Source organism: Ahaetulla prasina, chromosome 2 (assembly GCF_028640845.1).
Source record: "Ahaetulla prasina isolate Xishuangbanna chromosome 2, ASM2864084v1, whole genome shotgun sequence".
Taxonomy (NCBI): domain Eukaryota; kingdom Metazoa; phylum Chordata; class Lepidosauria; order Squamata; family Colubridae; genus Ahaetulla; species Ahaetulla prasina.
In genome coordinates, this window is record NC_080540.1 from 81,780,649 (window position 1) to 81,800,349 (window position 19,701).

A 19,701-nucleotide genomic window follows, 5' to 3' on the forward strand; every position below is an offset into this window, starting at 1 on the left:
TATTTGGAGTTGGGTATACATTGTAGATTGTACTCAGGCTTACATGAGATGGGATCTGGAACTTGTTTGTGAGCCTGGAATGTTGGAAATAAAAAAATCAAAACAGAAGATAAAGTGTTCTCACCTGATTTGTTGAATAGTGAAGAATTGTACCTCCCACATAGCTAAATTCTTATGGCTTGTTCAATGGTATTGGCAGCCTCTTTCAGGAAATACCTCCATTATTGGAAAGCAATTTTCATTACAAAAAACTCCAAATGGAAATGTCATAGTTGCTTTCTACTGGGAGAAGCAATCTTGAATGAAAGGCATCTGGCAGTAGATCTGTTTTTTTCCTTCTTTCTCTGAGTGGAGGAAAATTGTTCTTACCGGCAAATTTAAGCTTTGGTCTATATTAAAATGGGTGGAGTTTGGATGTTTGAGTAGTGGCCGAGAATCAAAGAGTTCTTTTAACTTTCGAAGTGCTTTTACTCTGGAGTAGACCATAAGAATCTATTAACTTTTTTGGGCTGAGACAGTGGTTTTATATGGTCAGCAAAATTGGGTATGAACTTTCAATATAAAGTAGCAAAGCTCGGAAAAATGTTACACAACTTTTACATTAGTGGAGCAAGGTGTGCAAGTGTGCCAATGATAAAAAAGATTGTATATTTACAGTATCCATTTGTATGCCTTCAATAGAGATCCTGTACCCCAAATCGTCTAATTAAGGAAGGTCAAAGGGATTCTACTCCAATTTGGCAAAGCACTTATTTCCACAGTGGTTTTTAGAGACATTTCTGAAGTGCATCTCATGCAAGGGAGGATTCTTAGAGTAACCAACATGTTATCTAAATACACCATTCTGTACTTATCTAAAGTGTCCAAAAATATTTCATTTCTGCAGCTAAAGAAGATAGTTCTACAATTAATCAAGCCAAACAACATCCCTGTATATTCAAACTTGTCATGCCTTGTATAAATTGTGGTCAAGTATTCATAAAATAATAAAAGCAAATAAATAAAATAAAATATACTGGCAATCTGGTAACTGGATTGTTGCTGTCAATGGTAGATATGGTCCTTTAGCCACTCCTTGTTTTAGTCAGCTTGGCACAAAATTCACTCTGGTATGATGTGTAGGAAACTCCCTTGGTCTGCCCTCCATAAACAGTTCACATTGCAGTGTAAATGTCAGGAATTAGTCTTGATGTCCCAAATTTCCTAAGAAGCCTCATTGCATGTGCTGCAGGCTGCTGTACTGCAGATTGAGGCAAATTCTGTCCCAACTGTTGTGTTAGCTGCATCATGGTATTTTGTAAATTGTTTATTTGTAAATTCATTCGCTGCTGGTTTTGCAGCAAAGCTACAATGAGATGTTTGACAGTATGTCCTGCTATCTCCAGCAGTCTCTCTGGAAAGTAGGAGACTTGCAAGATTAATGTTAGTCCTTCTGAACAGATCAATTTATGCTTTCAATATCATGTAGGTCGGTACTATTTTTACTGCAAAGCTATATCCTGCAAGTCTGAATGTGCTTCCCCCACTTCATAAGAATCAGGGAGAACTTGTCTGAAACTGTTATTCATGTTACATTCTTGGGCAAGAGTCAGGACACTTTTATTTGGCTGTTTTCTTGGTATAGCAATTCTTCTTCCTGTCCCTCAAGGCCGTTCCCTCCTCTTACAATGGCCACTTTCTTCATATCATCCGTAAAAGGGCAGATTAAGACCGAACCATAGTTGTCTAATATAGCTTGGTTCAGGTTAGCTTCTTAGAATAGGTTACCCAATGCCCTCTTCAGGGACACTGATGTTTCATCCTCCCACAAGGCATTCACAACTGTTCAGACCAAGCTTTAATCCTCTCACTGGTAGCACAACCAAGTCAGGTTGAATAGGATTCAAGAACACCCACTAAAGGACTCTGGATTACCTTATGATCTACAGGTCGCATTGTTTCTAGGTAACACTGCTAGATTAACCATTGATATCTCTTCAGATTCTGTTTACCTTTCTGACTGAATGAAGGCAAACTGCTTTGTTAGTAACTCAGTGGTCCATTGATGATTCTTCCAAATCATTCTTCCCTAAACGCTACATAGGTTTACCGTAAAAGAGCTGCTGGATCCTTGGGGTGGTGAAGGTTGTTGAATAAGGACAGAGAAATATGACCTCCTCACCATAGCATAGGCCCAGATCTGAGTTTGCATTCGTGTTCAATCAGATTTGCTTGTTTTCTTCCACTAGTGATGCTCTAAGTATCTCTTCTGATGCTTTGTTTTGGAGTACTTCTAAAAATTAAAGGATTCATCAGGACTAGTATATAGGAAGAAATCACTTGAGAGAAATCTTGTGGAGAGTTTTTGTCATTTCCATATTCCAAAGATCAACTAGACTCCCAACATAACAACATTCTAGGCTACTGGGAAACTCCCAAAATGCTATAAAGAAACAAGCTGGACCTATCAGGTGTCTGGGGCAGAGTATTCAAATAGCTCCTATCTCCCTACAGAAGTTTGTGGCATTTAGCAACCCCATAGTTGTCAGAAAGTGACCCAAAAGAGGTGATTGGCCTCAAATTTGCAATCTCGCATCCTGTTTCACACCAGATTTCCCTCAGCCCTGTAATTATCTTTATCTTCCCTTCTTTTCTCTCCCTCTTCTGCCACCTCTCTTTGCTTTTCAGGAAGCACATGATAAACAATTTTCTATCTGCTGAACATGCACAGATTTGAATAATTGTTTCTTTGCTTTCTGTCATAATTTTTTTAGAAAGAAGAGAAAATAAAACCTTGCCTATCCTCCAGATCCCTGTGGAAAGCACATTTTAGGATACCCCTGTCTCCCGTTCTTTTTGCAACTTGTCCTCTCTCTAATCAATCTTAGAAATAGGTATTATCAGAAAACATTGTTTTATTTTACTCTTTTTACATTCACATTTTTGCAGGAAACTTCCAGGTCTGACTTTCCCTGTTCTTATAATCATAATCCATTTTTGTTAACATTTGACAAGAAAAATGTATATTACACAACTTTGCACCACATTTTACCTGACGGCACATTGAAACTGTGTTGAAAAAAACTATCTTGAAATAATATGGGGGAAATTCCAAGGTGGAGGTAACATCAGGCCTAGTAGAGTGAGGCTGTCAATATACTTTTAAGATATAAAAGGATATGTAGATCCACTGTTAGATGCTCCATACACTTCTGTTGCATCTAGCAACATAATCTAACATTTTAGTGTGTATGTGTATGCAGTGCTGGCTTATGCCTCTGCATTAGCAGAGACAGAGACAGCATAATTTGTTTCCAAAAACGTTTTAACCATCATAAAAGGTTAACTGTTGGGTATAATAAACCCATTTCTATACCTTCATTGCAGGAGGAAACCCATGTAAGTCTATGGTGACAAACAAAAACTAGAAATGTGGTAACATATTTTTGACTAACATACTGTATTAAAATTTATAAGCTTTCATGAGCCGAGGTGCAGCTCATGAAAGTTTATATTTTTTAATAAAATGTGGTAGTTACAAAAGATTCTACCAGATTCTACAGTGCTTCCTCTTAACTATATCCAATTTTATCATGTTTTTATGTGATAAATTAATAGAACAGGCATGTGAGTTTTCACTATTGTGCTATTCTAATTTTGTGGCAAATGTTGAAAAAATGGTGATGATGTTTTATTTTTGATAGATTGTCATTTGTGATAGACGTTCTGGACAATGAGTAATGTTTCCTTTCCCAGTGGGAAATAATCTATCATTGCTTACTCTTTACTGTCATTGGGCTTAAAATTGTGCATTGATTTGTAAATAAATAAACAAATAAAACACCAAGAAACATCATCTTTCATCTGGAAATTGAAAACTGTTGTATGGCAGCCATAGGAGGAGTGAAACAGTCTTGATAACTAAATAGATGCTTATATGTGTTTTTCAGAGAGAGGGGATTTCCTGGGACTAGAGTTGACTTTTGATCAGGTAAAAGTCTTGCTATTACAACTGACGGATAATGTTGATGAACCAATGGTGGTGAAAAAAAAGCAGTTCTTATATCCTGAGAAGATCTTGAGTGGCAATGGACAGCAGGTATGGTTCTATGCGTCAGCTTGTCTAATCCATAAATTTGTCAGCTTGTCTAATCCATAAATTCTATTTCAGCTAATCTAATCCATAATTACTTGTCGTTATGATCTCATTGCTCTTCTGCAGTCTTCATTTTTTCCTCTTTTGTACCATAATTAAAAGTTATTTTATTGATTTTGTAACTTTTTTCACTTTTTCCCATTTTTCTTAGCTACTTTCATTCTGCTCTTCTTTGCTTTCTTGGAACTTCTGCTATACAGTACTCCTCTTGGAATACTTTGATTTTAGGAAGGAGAAAGGAACTGAAGGTGAATAGTGGGAATTCCTACAAATATGATCCATCTGTTCCCACAGTGCAAGAGAACATGCTGCAAAATATGCTACCCTATTTCTTCTGGTGCAGCAGCTGAAATCATTTGGCTCAGTTGAAAAAAATTCTGCAAGAACCTGTTAGAACCTAAGGAAAAAACCAGTAATGTTTGTCAACACAGCCCCTGCATATGGAAAGGAATTATGCCTTTTATTTTTGGGATGATTTGTGTCCTATGAGATCTTTAGCCATGTCTTTTTCACTTGAGCACATTTTGATTGTAATTTTTAATATACTATAAATATATAATCCTTATATTCCCAAGATTATCAAAAGTATAATAAAATAATATTTCCTGAATGTTTTTCTCTCCTCTTAGTGGCTTTCCCTCCACATGTTTCCTCCTTTTTCCAGTATATTTTATTTTATGCTTGGCTTTTTCAGAGAAATTAGAACCAGAGAACTGAGCAAAGATCAGTTGTATTGTAGTGATACAATTTCAGTAGGGAGATAGATTCAATTGCCCATTCAGTCATGAAGTTCATAGAGCGACTTAGTCCCTATATCTGTGTTTAAATTAATTGCCTACTTTATAAAATTGTTGTGAGAATAAAAGGGTGAAGAGACATATATAATTTGAGTGGTATACAGATGATGAACTAATAAATTGAGGATGATTCAAGGATTATTTTTTTTTTTAAAAGTCATGTGATCTGATTCCAGGTTCAGATCTGGAAATTTTATTTTGACTTTAAATTCTGAATTGTACCATTTTGGAGGATGGGGGCATAGTCTGTCTACTTACAATGTTCTCCTTGTTCTTTCAGGTTTTTGAATTCATGGCTCAATGCCTGAACACATTTTTGGGTGGACTTAACTTAAACAAGAAATATTTCCCACTGGGTTTCTCCTTCCCCTTCTCTTGTGATCATAATGCACTGAACCAGGTGAATAATTGGTTGACAATAGCAAACTATCTGGAAGACTGGAAACTGTGTTTCTTAGATTGCCATTTTCTGAATGGGAAGAACAAAGAAGTAGAAATAAGATTTGACCACAATTGCTGCCATACAACATTGCCTAGCAAGGAATAGCTGTAAAGAGATTTCTACATTAATGTTTTATAGTGTCATGTAGCATCACCCCGTCATTGTTGTGGCGATATAAAGCCTGTCTTCATTAGTGATATATCGCCATAGCAATGGTTGCATGCTCTAAAAGATGCTATAAATCATTGAAGTGAAAAAAGCCTTGCTTAAAATGACTGGGAACAAAGCTAGCCTAGTTTGAGGCAAATTAAGGAAGCAACATCAGGTAACAGATAATAAAAAAAAAGTGCCTAAGGATAGAGCTATGAACTATACAACTTCCCCATGGACTTAGATGTACCTTACTATCCTTGAGTGTGCTGGGGAACACCTATTGCAAGTTTGAAATAAGATTCAAATGGCATTCCAGTTGGAGTAACATTTTTTAAGAAACAGAATTGACATAGGAGCCTCAGAGACCACTTAATCCAGTTGCCTCCTTAGTGCAGGACCTGCTAAAATGTTTTGGACAGATATCTCTTCAGCTTTCAATGAAGGCCTTTAATGGAAGGGAACATAGCACTTCATGAGGCAATCTATTGCATTTATTGATAGCTCTTACTATTCAAAAATTATTTGCAGTATCTAATCCAAATATACTTCACTGTAATTCAGTCCACTGACTTTGCTCCTGTTCTCTGTATAACTTTTAAATAACATTGCTATCATATCTCCCTTTCGTCTTCTCATCTCAGAACTGCTAATTGTTCCTCATGGGCTTGATTTCCAGTCCTGTTACCATCTTGGTAGCATGTCTCTGAATTCACTCAGGTTTATCAATATTTTATTTGGACTTCAGTGCCCAGAACTAGAACAATATTCCAAGTGGAACTAAAAAGGCAGATTAAGTTTAGATGGACGTTAGAAGTTTTTAGGAACTAACGTTAGAAGTTTTTAGGAACTAAAAACACAGATGAAGTTTACTTTCTGTGATACGGATTTTCTGCTCCTGCTAATGCATCCAAAAATTGTATTTACCTTTTTAGTAGGTTTATTACATTTTTGATTCATGTTGTTATAATCTATTAGAACATCTGGAGCAGGGATGGGTTCTACTTACCTTTACTACCGGTTTGCAACTGGATGCATATGCGCATGCGCAGATCATCTATGATGATGTCTGGGCGGGTGGGCAGAGCCTCCCGCAGCTTTTACTACTGGTTCACAAGAACCAGACCGAACCGGGAGCAACCCACCACTGATCTAGAGCTTTTTCACATGTATTAACAAACTAGTTCTCCCTTATCCCATGCTTGCAGATTTTATGTTTTTCTTCCCTAAATGCAAGATTTACGCTTCTTCCTGTTAAATTTCAGATGGTTCAACATTTATTCAGCCCAATGTTGAAGCCTATCTAGATCTTTTTGAATTTTCTGTTTCTCTCCCATAATGGTATCCACTGTTCCTAGTTTTTGTAGCATCTGCAAGTCTGATCATCATCCCCTCACCTTTTACACTTATTAAGGTCATTAATTAAAAAAAAGTATGACAAATCCAAGCTAACGCCTTTTAATTGTTGCAATCCTATATAAATGCTCACAGTCATGCTGTTTAGTAATCTGTTCCAGGATCGTGTCCTGCACAAATGTCAAGCTAATAGATCTGTAATTTTCCAGATCCTCCTCCTTTCTATTATGGAAGAAAGAAGAGATAGCATACGGTCTCTCCTTCAGGATTCTGAAGACCCTAGCAGGTCTCCATTTCCTAAAGATTAGCTAGTAGTTGATAAGCTCCACTAGTTCTTTCAGTACCATTGATTATAATTTGAGGCTTTAGTTCATTTAAATTAGCTGGGGTTATTTTAAACCCTCTTGTCTGTCCTATGATGCAGTTCCTCCTCCTATTAGTGGCACAGTTATGGCCAGTTAAGGTTTGTTTCTTTTCTGAGAAAAGATATATTTTTCACAAAAGTTTTCACATTATTTCCTTGCCATCATCCATTAACAATTCTTATTAACAAGTTTATATCATCTTTGCTTTTGCTTTTGCTTTGCCTAATACACCAGAAAAGTATATTTTGCTGTTTTGAGCACTTCTTACAAACTTCAAATAAATCTGAGTTTTACTTCTTAGAAAGAAAAAACTATCTACAATTTCTGGCCTTATATCTTTGGGTATGTACCATTTCCTTAAAAAAAGATTCCTTAATCTTTTTCTTCTCCACACTTTAGAAAGCTCTGTGTGTATTTATAATGATAAATTTAAATATTTTCTATTTTTCGTTCACATAAGAATTATTTGAGACTTCACTTACAGTATCCCCCACTTTTTATGTTGAGTTTATTCTCTTGAATAAGTTGTAATTTTCCAGTTGAGGGTCACCTCAATGAATTTTGCTGGTGTCTATGGCAGCATATAGTCTGTATTAGGTTTCTCTGTTCACTTCTCATATTCTGTGTTTTAGTGTAGGAATATGAGATTGTGAGTGATAGTCTCAGTGGTTTCACTGTTCTTTCCTGACTATTTTTAAATCTACCTTCCTCTCTCATGCTTCTCCCTTTATTTCTTGTTTTGTTGGCCCCAATTTTTTCTGATATATTTCTTTCCCAGCTTTTGTTACCCTCTCTCTTTTGCTCTAGATTAATACCCTCTGATAAGATTAGTGTGGTACCCACCAAACATGATTTCCACATCTTTTTAAGATGTGGCCCTTCTCTTTTCAGAAAACATTGATTCTTACATTAGACCAGGAAGCAAATCATCCTAGATTAGCCTTAAGTGAGAGGCTTTTATTACAGTTTACTACTCTACATATTCTGTTCTGAAAGAGTGTAGGTAATATCTTAGTTTCATAGTGGCTACTGCATATGTTGAAGAAAATCTCCCTCTCTGCTTTTTTCCCTTAGTGTAAACTGATCAGATGGACAAAGGATTTCCGATGGCCAGGTGTGGAGGGGAAAGATGTGACCAAATTGCTCCAAACGGCTATCAATGAGAACTGCAAGGTTAGAGTAGTAATTGGGTCAATGGCAGTAAAAACAGAGGTTTCTGTAAGACAGAGCAAGAGAGCCACCTTGATCTTTCTCTTACTTTTAACTACTCTAGAGTTACCAAATAGAGGTCCTTGCTGTTGTGAATGATGTTGTGGGAGATTTGATGAGCTGTTCTTCTAATGCCAAGCCATGTCAAATAGGAGTAATGATAGGTAAGCAAATGCTGGGCACAAGATAATACTGCTGATCAATTACAAGGATCATACATGCCACACTTTAGGGTTTATTTTTTTGTGCCCAGGTGTTAAATATATATGTTGGACTGAAAGCTTCTTAATTGAGTACTGGACAATGTCCATAAAGGTAATAGGGAGAACCTGAAAGGTTTTGCATCTCCTCAAAACAATGAACACTAGCCATTGTCCAAGATAAAGCAGTATCATCATAGATGGGTTCAATATCTTAAATAGTTTAGCAATTTCAAAGATCTATAAAGGTGGTAGATAGTTTGATTTAACTTTCAAGTCGTCTTCTGCTTAGTGCTTTATTGTGATTATTTCCTTTGCATTGTGTGTCTCCTCTGTTTTTTTTTCCTGGTAGATTCTGGCACTAACTGTTGTTATATGGAAGATACAGAGCGCATACCAGGAAACTTGCAGGAAACTAGGGGATTCATGTGTATAAACACAGAATGGGGGGCCTTTGGGAGTAATGGAGAATTGAGTGACGAACTAACAGAGTTTGACTTGTTGGTAGATAAAGAATCCATGGATCAAGGAAAATGCAGGTGGGTCATAGTAAAGGAAATGAAAGCAACATAATGTTTATAAAGCATTAACCTATATTACCACAGAGAAGAATCAGTGAATCAATGGGTTAAGTCATTTATGCATTCCAGTAAAAATCAGAATTGTTGCTTCAAATTCCATTCTTGAAGCCCCAAAGCCTTACAGATTGCATTTATAACAAATAAATTTCATGCAATACCAAACAAATTCATGTCTGGGTAATATTTTTTATTAGAATCAATCAAAACACAGAAATTCTTTATCAGGTAAAATATTGCAAAAAGAGAGGGAAAAAGTAAAAAAAAAAGACTGCTATGTAATCCATGAATTCAGTGGCTCAGATTTTGAATCAATGGCAAACCATTTCAATCTGCATTTCAATCCACTAAATTAAAATATTATTATGTATATTTGCCTTGGTTTATCCCATTTTATCTGTACTTCCATTTTTTTTTCTGGATTTCCAATTTGACAGATCTAGAGAAACTTGCCCTGGAACTAGGATCCTAAAATTACAGAACTATAGTTAGTTCCAGGATTGTAAGTAAATCCAATAATTCTGATTCTATATATTACACTCATTTGTTAGTGTGGGATGAAATTCATTTAGTCTTTAATAGCACCAACTATTAATAAGACATAGCCAAGCTGTTTTGTGAATTGTGTATAGTTTACCTGCTAGCTACCCAGGATGAATGTTTCACTGCTTCCACTCAAATTTCTTCTTTGGGCAATGATTTTCCTGTGTTATTGCTGCCAGGTTTGAGAAGATGACCAGTTCTTATTATGTGCGTGAGACTGTCCGAATTATTTTGGCTAATCTGTCTGGGAATGCTGAATTATTCAATGGTGTTCTGACTCCCACATTATTAATGAAGGGGAAGCTGGCACTGCAAGACATTGTGGAGGTCACAGAGTAAGCTAATCTTGTGATATCAGATTTTTCTCCTTATACTAAAAATAATAGTAGAATGAGATTGGGGTGATTTATTAGTTTAATCTTAATCTTGCACATGGCAATCAAGAGGAGTAAGCCTTTTAACTTTAACTTGTGTGTCATGTTTTTAAAAATACATTAGCTTCTTCATTTGAGTGTTTGCAGAATGCACAGATATATTGTTTATGGCACCAGGTAGGATAACTGCTAGAATAAAATATCCTTATAGAAGCAAAGCAATGGGATTTTAGAGGTCATATAATGTATGTAACAGTCTGAAAAACATATACACAAAAACCTCCAGAGCATTATTCTATGGAGCGTCAATTATGTATGAAATATTTGTGTGTCTTTACTAGACTAATACATCATATACAGGTCAAGATATAAAGATATTTCAGAAGTGTGATACACTGGATAAGCTAATCTGTATAATCACTGTTACAAATCATTGAAGATGATAAATGGTAATTAATAAAAATAAAAATCACTGACGGGGCAAGCATTATGCTACTTCAAAGATTACATACATTTGGTAATTTTCTTTAAAACACACATCATTTGAAATACAGTATTTCAATTGATATTAAATTTATTTGATATAGTATTAAAATGTATGTGGTTTTGGTACAGATTTATAAATGAGCTTAATTACATTTTTCTTACCTAGAAAGTAGTTTTATGTAAGATATGTAAGACTTGAAAGAAAGAAGTCACATGTTAGGAGAGTTAGCAATTGCAAATTTATTATTACTGAGCAGATCATTTTACAAACACTCCTTCCGCCATTTCTTTTTCCTTCTTTTGCAGAAATTCCACCAGCTTTTCCCTTAATGATGCTTTAGGACAGCTTGTATGCTAAAATTGACCATTGTTAATGTTAACTGGGTCCTTTTTGATCAAGATGTGTATTTCCTCCTCCAAGGCCATTTAAGATGTTAGCTGGTTAGTATTTATCACAGTTAGTGGCTAGTGGCAGTGTAAACTAAACATTAAACCATGATTAAGGAATCCCAAAGGTGCTTTTCAAGAGGTAACTGGACTTTCTGGTTTTTCTTTGAAGATGTTTCACTTCTCATCCAAGAAGCTTCTTCAGCTGCTTTTTGCTTCTTGGTTGAGAAGTGAAACGTCTTCAAAGAAAAACTAGAAAGTCCAGTTGCCTCTTGAAAAAGCACCTTTGGGACAACCATGACCTGGATGACTCAGAATCTTCACAGACATGATTAAGGAAAGAAAGTTAAATTGAATTTGCATTGGTAATATGTCATGTTAAAAAATAGAGCACTTCTACCAAATTATTATAGTTAGATTTATTCATTACCATTAATAACCTTTGCTGAGGTCAGAACTGTGTCTTCTGCATGCATCTCCCTTAACTCATATATATTTTTAATTATAGTGATAAAGTGGGCCTTGCCAAAACCAAAAGTTTCCTTTGTCGTCTTGGACTAGTGGCAAGCAATCAAGATTGTTTCCATGTGCAAGAAATATGCCAAGCTGTATACACCCGTTCTGCCAAACTCTGTGCTGCTGGATTGGCTGCTGTTCTCACACATATTCATGAACAACATCAGCTCCCAGAGACGAAGATCTGTGTAGTTATGAGTGGGGACATGTACAAGAGCCATTCATTGTAAGGAACTGTATTGGACAGAGGAACATTTATTTTCATCAGACCAATGCTAGTCTCTCTTGCCAATAGTTATTGGTATTATTGCTCAATTAGTATGTTTTTGTTAGCATTTCTCCTGGATTAGGGTACAAGTTCTAAAAACTTTTCTCTTCTTCAGCTTAGCAGCCAATATTTATATTTTTTATTATCAGCTGAGTAAGTCTGCCTAATCCTTTGTTTTGCTGCAGTTTCTTGTATTGCTGTAAGCCATGTGTGTGAGAGAGAGGGGGTGGGAGGGAGAGAGAGAAATGGTTCTATCCAGTTAAATATTTCTAAGCTTGAATTGTTTCCTTTGGAAGTTGTTTACACCATCTCAAACTATATTTTTTTACCATTTTGTATTAACATTTGGATAATGTAAGGAGGCCTATATGTACATATAAGAAGCAAATTTACTCCTTTTTGAGCATGATAATCCTAGAAAGAGGCATAGGTCAAGAAAGAGTGATTGGACCAATGCAACGGATTACTTCTTGTCTTTATCCTTCAAAAAGCCTTGACATTTCTTCTGCCTCCAGGTACAGTGAGATACTACAGCAAACCCTGAAAGAGCTGGTTCCTGAATATTCAGTCACATTTATCCCAGCAGATGATGGCAGTATCTTAGGGGCTGCCATAGTGACAGCTGTAGAAGTGAAGCTTAGAAACCATCGAGAGGGCCTGGCTCAAGTTCTGGCTCCTTTAAAGCTTTCAATTGTAGATCTTGAAAGATTACGGAATGGGATCAGACAAGAGATGGATAACGGCCTGTCGAAGGCACCCACCAAGAAAAGCTGTCTACGCATGTTGCCCACTTTCGTCTGTTATTTGCCTGATGGCTCCGGTGAGAGAAGGAAGCTGGGTAGAGCCCTATATCTAGAGAGGGAAGTGTTTTGAACTGTATTTATGGACTTTGCCTCAGGGAAGTCAGGAGAAAGCTCTCCATGTGACTAGATCTTACCTGAGCCTGGTTATTGATTTGACCTGAGACCATTGCTGTTTATCTTGCTGCAAAGGGCACTATGCTTGCTTTTATTTATCATTCCACCTTTATTATTTTTATAAATATAACTCAAGGTCGTGAACCTATTTGATATTCCTTCCTCTTCCTATTTTCCCTAAATAACAACCCTGTGAGGTGGGTTGGCTTGAGACAGTGACTGTTCAGAGATTTTCCAATTCACCTAGGACAATAGATTTGAACAATTTCACATGCAGGGATGCACTTTTACTCTAGACTTACTCTTGAGACCCAGTTATCATTTTCTACTGCACATATTTGCAGTGGCAGCATATATTGTTTTAATCTGCCAATAGTTCAGCAGCAAACTACTAGTAGGTCTTAAGCCATCAGATAAAAAAAACGTATGTGCTAGAGGGCAAATAAGATTTGCTGAAGGAAAATGACATGTTTCCTTTGACGCCATTTGTTAAGGTTGGCAAGAGATTTGCCTCACAGGAGAAAAATGTAGGGTTTTCTTGAAGCATCCTGATGAAGATTGGAAGTTGTAAAGTTCTGTCTATTTCACTGAGGCTGTTGTTGTCCATACACTTTTTATAGAGAGAGGGGATTTCCTGGCACTGGATCTAGGAGGAACCAATTTCCGAGTATTGATGGTACAGGTGAAAAGCCAAGAGGAGGGCGGTGTGCACATCATCAATGAGACTTACGCCATTCCACCAGAAATAACCCAAAGTACTGGGATACAGGTAAGCGCAGGAGAAGGATGATAGAGCATGAATGGATTGTGGATTTCTTGAATTCTTGTGACATATGAGTATGGATACTCTTTTTAAATTAGGACTAGCAATTTTGCCTATCAAGTAACTTCAACTCCAAATTTATTTTTGCATCATATCCCATTCCCTTCTTTTGTATTCCTACAGCTTTTTGACCACATTGTGAATTGTATGGTGGATTTTCATACTAAGCATGGGATGTCTGGACATGTTTTACCACTTGGTTTCACTTTTTCCTTTCCTTGCAATCAAATAAGCCTGGATAAGGTATGAAACTGAATGGGTGGGATTCTATTATGCAGATAGTAGAATGTATGTATATAACAAAAGATGAAATGGGAAAAAAACAAGAATGAACTCAAGAAATATGAAATAAACCAAGTGTTTTCCCTTATTGTTTTTCCTGGTTTTAATTGAAAATCACCTAGAAATGTTCTAGAGTTGGATAGTCTCTAAATCAATCAATATCAATCAATCAATTGAAATGATTGAAAAAGAATTTTAAAAAACAAAGGAAATCATGATGCGGCTTCTAAATTGGGAAATCCAGCTATCCGCTGGAAATGCCACCAGTAATGACTTCCAGGGAACTTTTTTTTTTTAATAGTTTCATTATTTTCTTCTGGTAAGTCATGACTTGCTATAATTCTGTGAAAGCACAGAAAAGCTATCCAGTTTTGAATTGGAAAGTTTCTAGTCCTCACAGTTGCGAGATAGGAAGATAAAGGCTGTTCAAAATGTTCATTTCCTAAATCAGTTCTGCCTTATTTCCTAGTTGTTTGCTTGCTGCCATTTCTCCTTGACAAAATAGTTAGGGAATAGCCTAATGCAGTCATTGGCAATCTTTTAGGGCATATTTGCAATTTTAAGGAGATTTCATGGGCATTTTTTACAATATGGCTCTGAAGGTAGAATAGGCAGTCACAGGATATCAATTTACCAGAAAGTACCTTGCTAGGTATCTTTTTCTCATTGAGCGTTGTGTGCTCTACCCCAATTTACTTTTGTCCTTTTTTTCTGGTTAGATTTACATAGTTCCAATAAAACCCTGAGTAATTGCTACCTGCTATTTTTCTAGAATGCTAGTGTGACCTATATGACAAAATATAATCCTTTTTTAAAAAAACTTAATGATCCATGCACTCCATTCAAGCTCAAGGAAGCCGTTCTGACAGGCATTATACTTGTAAATGTACATACAAAAAATACATAAATTTTTAAACAACGGACACTATATTGCCTGCGTGCTACTGAATAGCATGTTATGTACCAACAGTTTGGAGACCAGTTCTACTGAATCATTCCAAGTGGGCAATTTTCCTTTTTTCCCCCGGCATTGACAGGGCATCTTGCTGAGATGGACTAAGGGCTTCAGTGCTACTGACTGTGTAGGAGAAGATGTTGTGAATTTGTTGCGGGATGCAGTACAGCGTCAGAAGGTATACATGACATGCAAAAGCAGTGTCTAAATAAAGCTAATGTATTTGACATGGGTTATTCAAGATTACTCACTCTGATCCAAATGGTGCTATAGATGGGGAGAGTATATGCCATATTCCTTTGCAAACTATATACCAGTACTTACTCACTGATTTCCTAAAAGAAATGCAACACAGAAAAAACAATTGCTACCAACCTGCCTTCCATTGAGGATCTTTATCAATCAAAAAGAGGACTGTGAAAATATTTACAGACCCCTCGCATCCTGGACATAAACTGTTTCAACTCCTACTCTCAAAACGACACTATAGAGCACTGCACACCAGAACAACCAGACACAAGAACAGTTTCTTCCCAAACGCCATCACTCTGCTAAACAAATAATTCCCTCAACACTGTCAAACTATTTACTAAGTCTGCATTACTATTAATCTTCTCATCGTTCCTATCACCCATCTCCTCCCTCTTATGACTGTATGACTGTAACCGTGTTGCTGGTATCCTTAAGATTTATATTGACTGTTTCCCTATGACTATCATTAAGTGTTGTACCTTATGATTCTTGACGAATGTATCTTTTCTTTTTATGTACTCCGAGAGCATATACACCAAGACAAATTCCTTGTATGTTCAATCACACTTGGCCAATAAAAAATTCTATTCTATTCTAACTTCAAGAGGGATATATGTAAAATTTCTTATTAACTATTATTCTTTGCCAAACCTCTTCTATAAATCTGAGCCTAGCTTTTCTTTTCCACAAAGTAGGGGCTTATGTCATGTGAAATCGTCCAGGAGTGGAATTTTTTTTTTAATGAATCCAAATACAAAGGAGAAGGCGCAGGCAAAGAATTGGTGAAGTACGTCTCTTCAGATTTGGGTTTTCCACTCCAAATTCTTCCTCCCAGTTACTTTACCCTACAAATATTCTTTTCCTGCTCATTACTTATGTACATATATAGTTCCACACATAGGATTTTTTCCCAACTTAATGAAGTTTGAAAATAGGCTGCATGGGAGAAAATAATCTAAATTTAAATCCAATAGTAACATAGAGGCAATGTTAGTAATCTGGAAACTGGATTTGCAGATTCAAGGGCATCCTGTTTTGCACAGGACTGTAATCTTCTGAAGGAAGAGATTTGCAGTTTGAGAATATTCCTTGATCTCCGATCCTTTGGATTCTTGGTAAATTGTTGTGGCAAGGATTGCCTTTGCATTGTTTTGTACGTTTGCTTAGCTGGGTTCCTCTGTAAACCAGTTATTTTGGCAGTGGCTATCCATGCCTTAGTTATACCCAGGGATGATATTCACTTACCTTCGCTACCAGTTCGCAAATGCGAGCGTGTGTGCCTCCATGCACGTGCAGGGCCTTCTGCACATGCGCAGAGCATCAAAAACGGGACGTGATGACGTCCGGCGGGTGGGCGGAGCCTCCCGCAGGTGCCGCTACCAGTTCACCTGAACCAGATAGAACCGGCTAAATACCACCACTGGTTATACCCCATCTTGACTACTGCAACATTTATCCCAGGACTATATTTTAAACATTTCTTGAAGTTGTATTTGAAGTTGTTAACTGGTACAAAATTTTTGGCTCATATGATGGCTCATACTGCAAGATCCAACTTGGCAATCATCTATGGGTACCCTTGAAGGTATTTATAGTAAACTTTAAAACTGCAATTTGTTGAGCACCTATCTGAATCTTTATGAACTTGTCTGATTTTAACTTTGGGAGGAAAGACCTGCTTGAAGAAACTCCTGCTATCAAAGGACCATCTTTCTGGCATACGGAAGGCGCTGTTCTCCCAGTTGTTTTATAGAATACACTCTTTGAGGGAGGGGTAGCAGCTGGTCTCTCTGCCCCCCGCCCCAATCCTATGTGTAAGACAAGGATGTAACTTTTTTGCTAAGGTTTTAATTATTAGATGATTCAATATTTATTTTATTTGTATTTGTATTTTTTTATATACTATTTTGATTTTTACATTCTGCTAGTTACCATGAACACTTGCCAGAGCAGAAAAGTTGGATATAAATAAATATCTAAGATGAAAGAAACAAGTGGGAAGTTTGAATTGATTTAGTGCTTCTGGTTATACACTCAGCTTACCAAGGTCAGTTCAAGACCTGGTAGCTGCATTCTTCTACAGTGGTGTCCTCAGAGGGGTCCACAGATATAGCATTGGAATAAAGCCCCAATCTTTTGTACATGTGTGTGATGTAACACACATAAAAAGGGCCAAAGTTTGAATTGTGTTGTTACAGCCACTATAGTATCTTGCCTGTTCTGACACCACCACTCATCCACAGATGCTGCTGTTCATAGAATATTATACTTAGAATGTTGATTAAAAATGTTGATAGATTTTTTTTTTGGTGACTTATTGTATTGTATTAACCCAAACCATCTGGTTGGTTTTTAGCTCACTGCATTGTAGCAACTCAAAAATAGATCAATTTAGTAACCAGAGTATGTTGTTCAGATACAGTCAGTATATACTGTTTAATGGGCTATAATTGAAGTCTATCAGATGGGAAAGGTCACTGGCTCTATTCTCACCATATGCTGTACACAATTGCCCGCTAATCTGATCAGTTCTTACTGGTATCAGCACATAATTATACAATTACACAATCACACAATTACTGGTTCAAAAGTCACTCTTTGGAGAACAAAAATCTCACATATTCTCTATGAAGAGAAAAAAAAAGTGACAAACTTCATTGTATCACTAACTCCACTGGCCAGGCAGGGGTGGTTTGGCTTGGATGCTGACAACCACTATACTGATCTAAGGTGGAAGAAAAAGACTGCAAATGAGCTTATAAAGGCAAGACTTGGGTTTACAGCTACAGCTACACTTTATATTCACTTCTTTTCATGGAAAACTAACTAGCTAACAAGGTAGGATTTTAGAGCTGCCCCACCTTTTACTCGGTTGTTTGAACAAAATGGGTTTATTGAACAAAGGTGGTTTAACTTTCTTCTAAATCCTGGGCAATTTTGGGTTAAAGCTTACCCTCCTCATTCATTGGTAATTGGGTTAAGGCATTCACAGAATGTACCTATTTTGCTATTGATTTAGTGAATCTAGTTTCATAAACAGAAACACTGATATCCCTTCACCAAATCAACTGGATAGTAATGACACAGCTGAAGAGCTCTCTTTAGGCTGCCAGGGCAGCACTTCTAATATTAAAAGAGAAGGAAAAGAGGACCAATTTTCAGTGCGACAAACCCAATGGATCTGTGGTTACTTGGTGACAGGAAATCATGTTGCCTGGTAACACATCTTGCTGTTTTCTCTCTCCCTCCGGCCCTTTCTTTTCCCAGACTATAGATGTAGATGTGGTTGCCCTAGTGAATGACACTGTGGGAACAATGATGTCATGTGCCTATCTAGACCGTAACTGTGAAGTTGGTCTTATTGTTGGTAAGTTGGGAAACAGCATCATTTAATTATGATTTCAAAAATTATATTTTGTCTTTCAGTAAACTAGGCAAATAGTATGAGAGATCAGTAGGATGAGTCTTTATTGATAGTAAAAGGTAAAAAAGTAAAGGTCCCTATGGATTTTACTTCACTAATTGTTGCTGACTAAAGGGAGTAGTGCTAATCTTTGTTTTGAGGCCATCGAGCCAGTACAGTCCAAAGACATTTCTGCAGTCATTTGGCTAGCATGACATCACAGAGCTCTTACTTTCCCACCAGTGGTACCTATTTACTTGCATTTGCATGCTTTTGAATTCCTAGGTTGACAGGAGCTGGAATGAGGATAGGAGCTCACCCTGTCACATGGTACTTGGGTCTCAAACCTGGGCTTCCGGCTTTCCAGCTGACAAGCCCAACATCTTAACCACTGAGGAACTTAGCTGCCCCTCTTTATAAATAGTAACTCTGTAAATGAGTCCATCTTTGAAATTCAGAAGGAGATCTTCCTAAATGCAGATTCATCCTTCCTTTATCTGGGTCTTGGCATTGTTGGCTACATGTCCTGTTGTTCCAGGCCACTAATCCTTAATATATAAAACAATGTTCCTAATGCATTTAAAATGCAAAAATACTTGGACAGACTTTTAAAAAAAAATATCCTTGGCCCACAGTATTTTCTTGGGTCAGAATGGAGGAAAGTATGATAGTCAATTTTGAGCAATGATTCATTTCCCTCTTATTTTATCTCAAGGAACTGGATGCAATGCTTGCTATATGGAAGAAATGAGGAATGTGGGCACCTTGGAGAGTAATGATGGCAGAATGTGCATCAATATGGAATGTGGGGCATTTGGAGATGATGGCTGTCTTGAGCACTACATAACATCTTATGATGACATTGTGGATAAAGAATCTCTCAATCCTAGCCAACAAAGGTGACTGTGTAGCTTTTATTGGGGATTGACTGGTGGGGTCTGTGGTGATGGCTGCCTGCAAGGTCAACTCCTTGTATGATCCTGTTTTCCATCTCCCACAGATTTGAGAAGATGATTAGTGGCATGTATTTGGGTGAGATAGTGCGCTATGTTCTGTTGGAGTTAGCGTCTCGCAAAATTGTCTTTAGGGGTCATGAGTTTAAAGGACTTCAGAACAAAGGCATCTTTCCCACTAAATTGTTATCAGACATAGAGAAGTAAGTATTTATATATTCTATTGTCTATTATTATTTGCCTGATAAGAGGAATCTTGCCATTAGATGTAGAATTTAAGTTCCAATGCAATTAAAATGCCTAAAGTTAC

The 19,701-nt window shown here is 36.9% G+C and overlaps 1 protein-coding gene across 1 annotated transcript in view; it reads left to right on the forward strand.

Annotated features, from left to right (window-relative positions):
* The window catches only part of HK3 (hexokinase 3), a 43,564-nt gene that overhangs the window by 22,756 nt on the left and 1,107 nt on the right, over positions 1-19,701 (forward strand). Inside the window, exons 3-16 of the mRNA XM_058167847.1 lie at positions 3,930-4,078; positions 5,213-5,332; positions 8,320-8,418; positions 8,519-8,618; positions 9,007-9,193; positions 9,955-10,110; positions 11,531-11,764; positions 12,322-12,626; positions 13,344-13,492; positions 13,670-13,789; positions 14,866-14,961; positions 18,303-18,402; positions 19,154-19,337; positions 19,439-19,594. Of these exons, the coding sequence (XP_058023830.1) occupies positions 3,930-4,078; positions 5,213-5,332; positions 8,320-8,418; positions 8,519-8,618; positions 9,007-9,193; positions 9,955-10,110; positions 11,531-11,764; positions 12,322-12,626; positions 13,344-13,492; positions 13,670-13,789; positions 14,866-14,961; positions 18,303-18,402; positions 19,154-19,337; positions 19,439-19,594 (2,155 nt within the window). The remainder of the gene's footprint in view (positions 1-3,929; positions 4,079-5,212; positions 5,333-8,319; positions 8,419-8,518; positions 8,619-9,006; positions 9,194-9,954; positions 10,111-11,530; positions 11,765-12,321; positions 12,627-13,343; positions 13,493-13,669; positions 13,790-14,865; positions 14,962-18,302; positions 18,403-19,153; positions 19,338-19,438; positions 19,595-19,701) is intronic.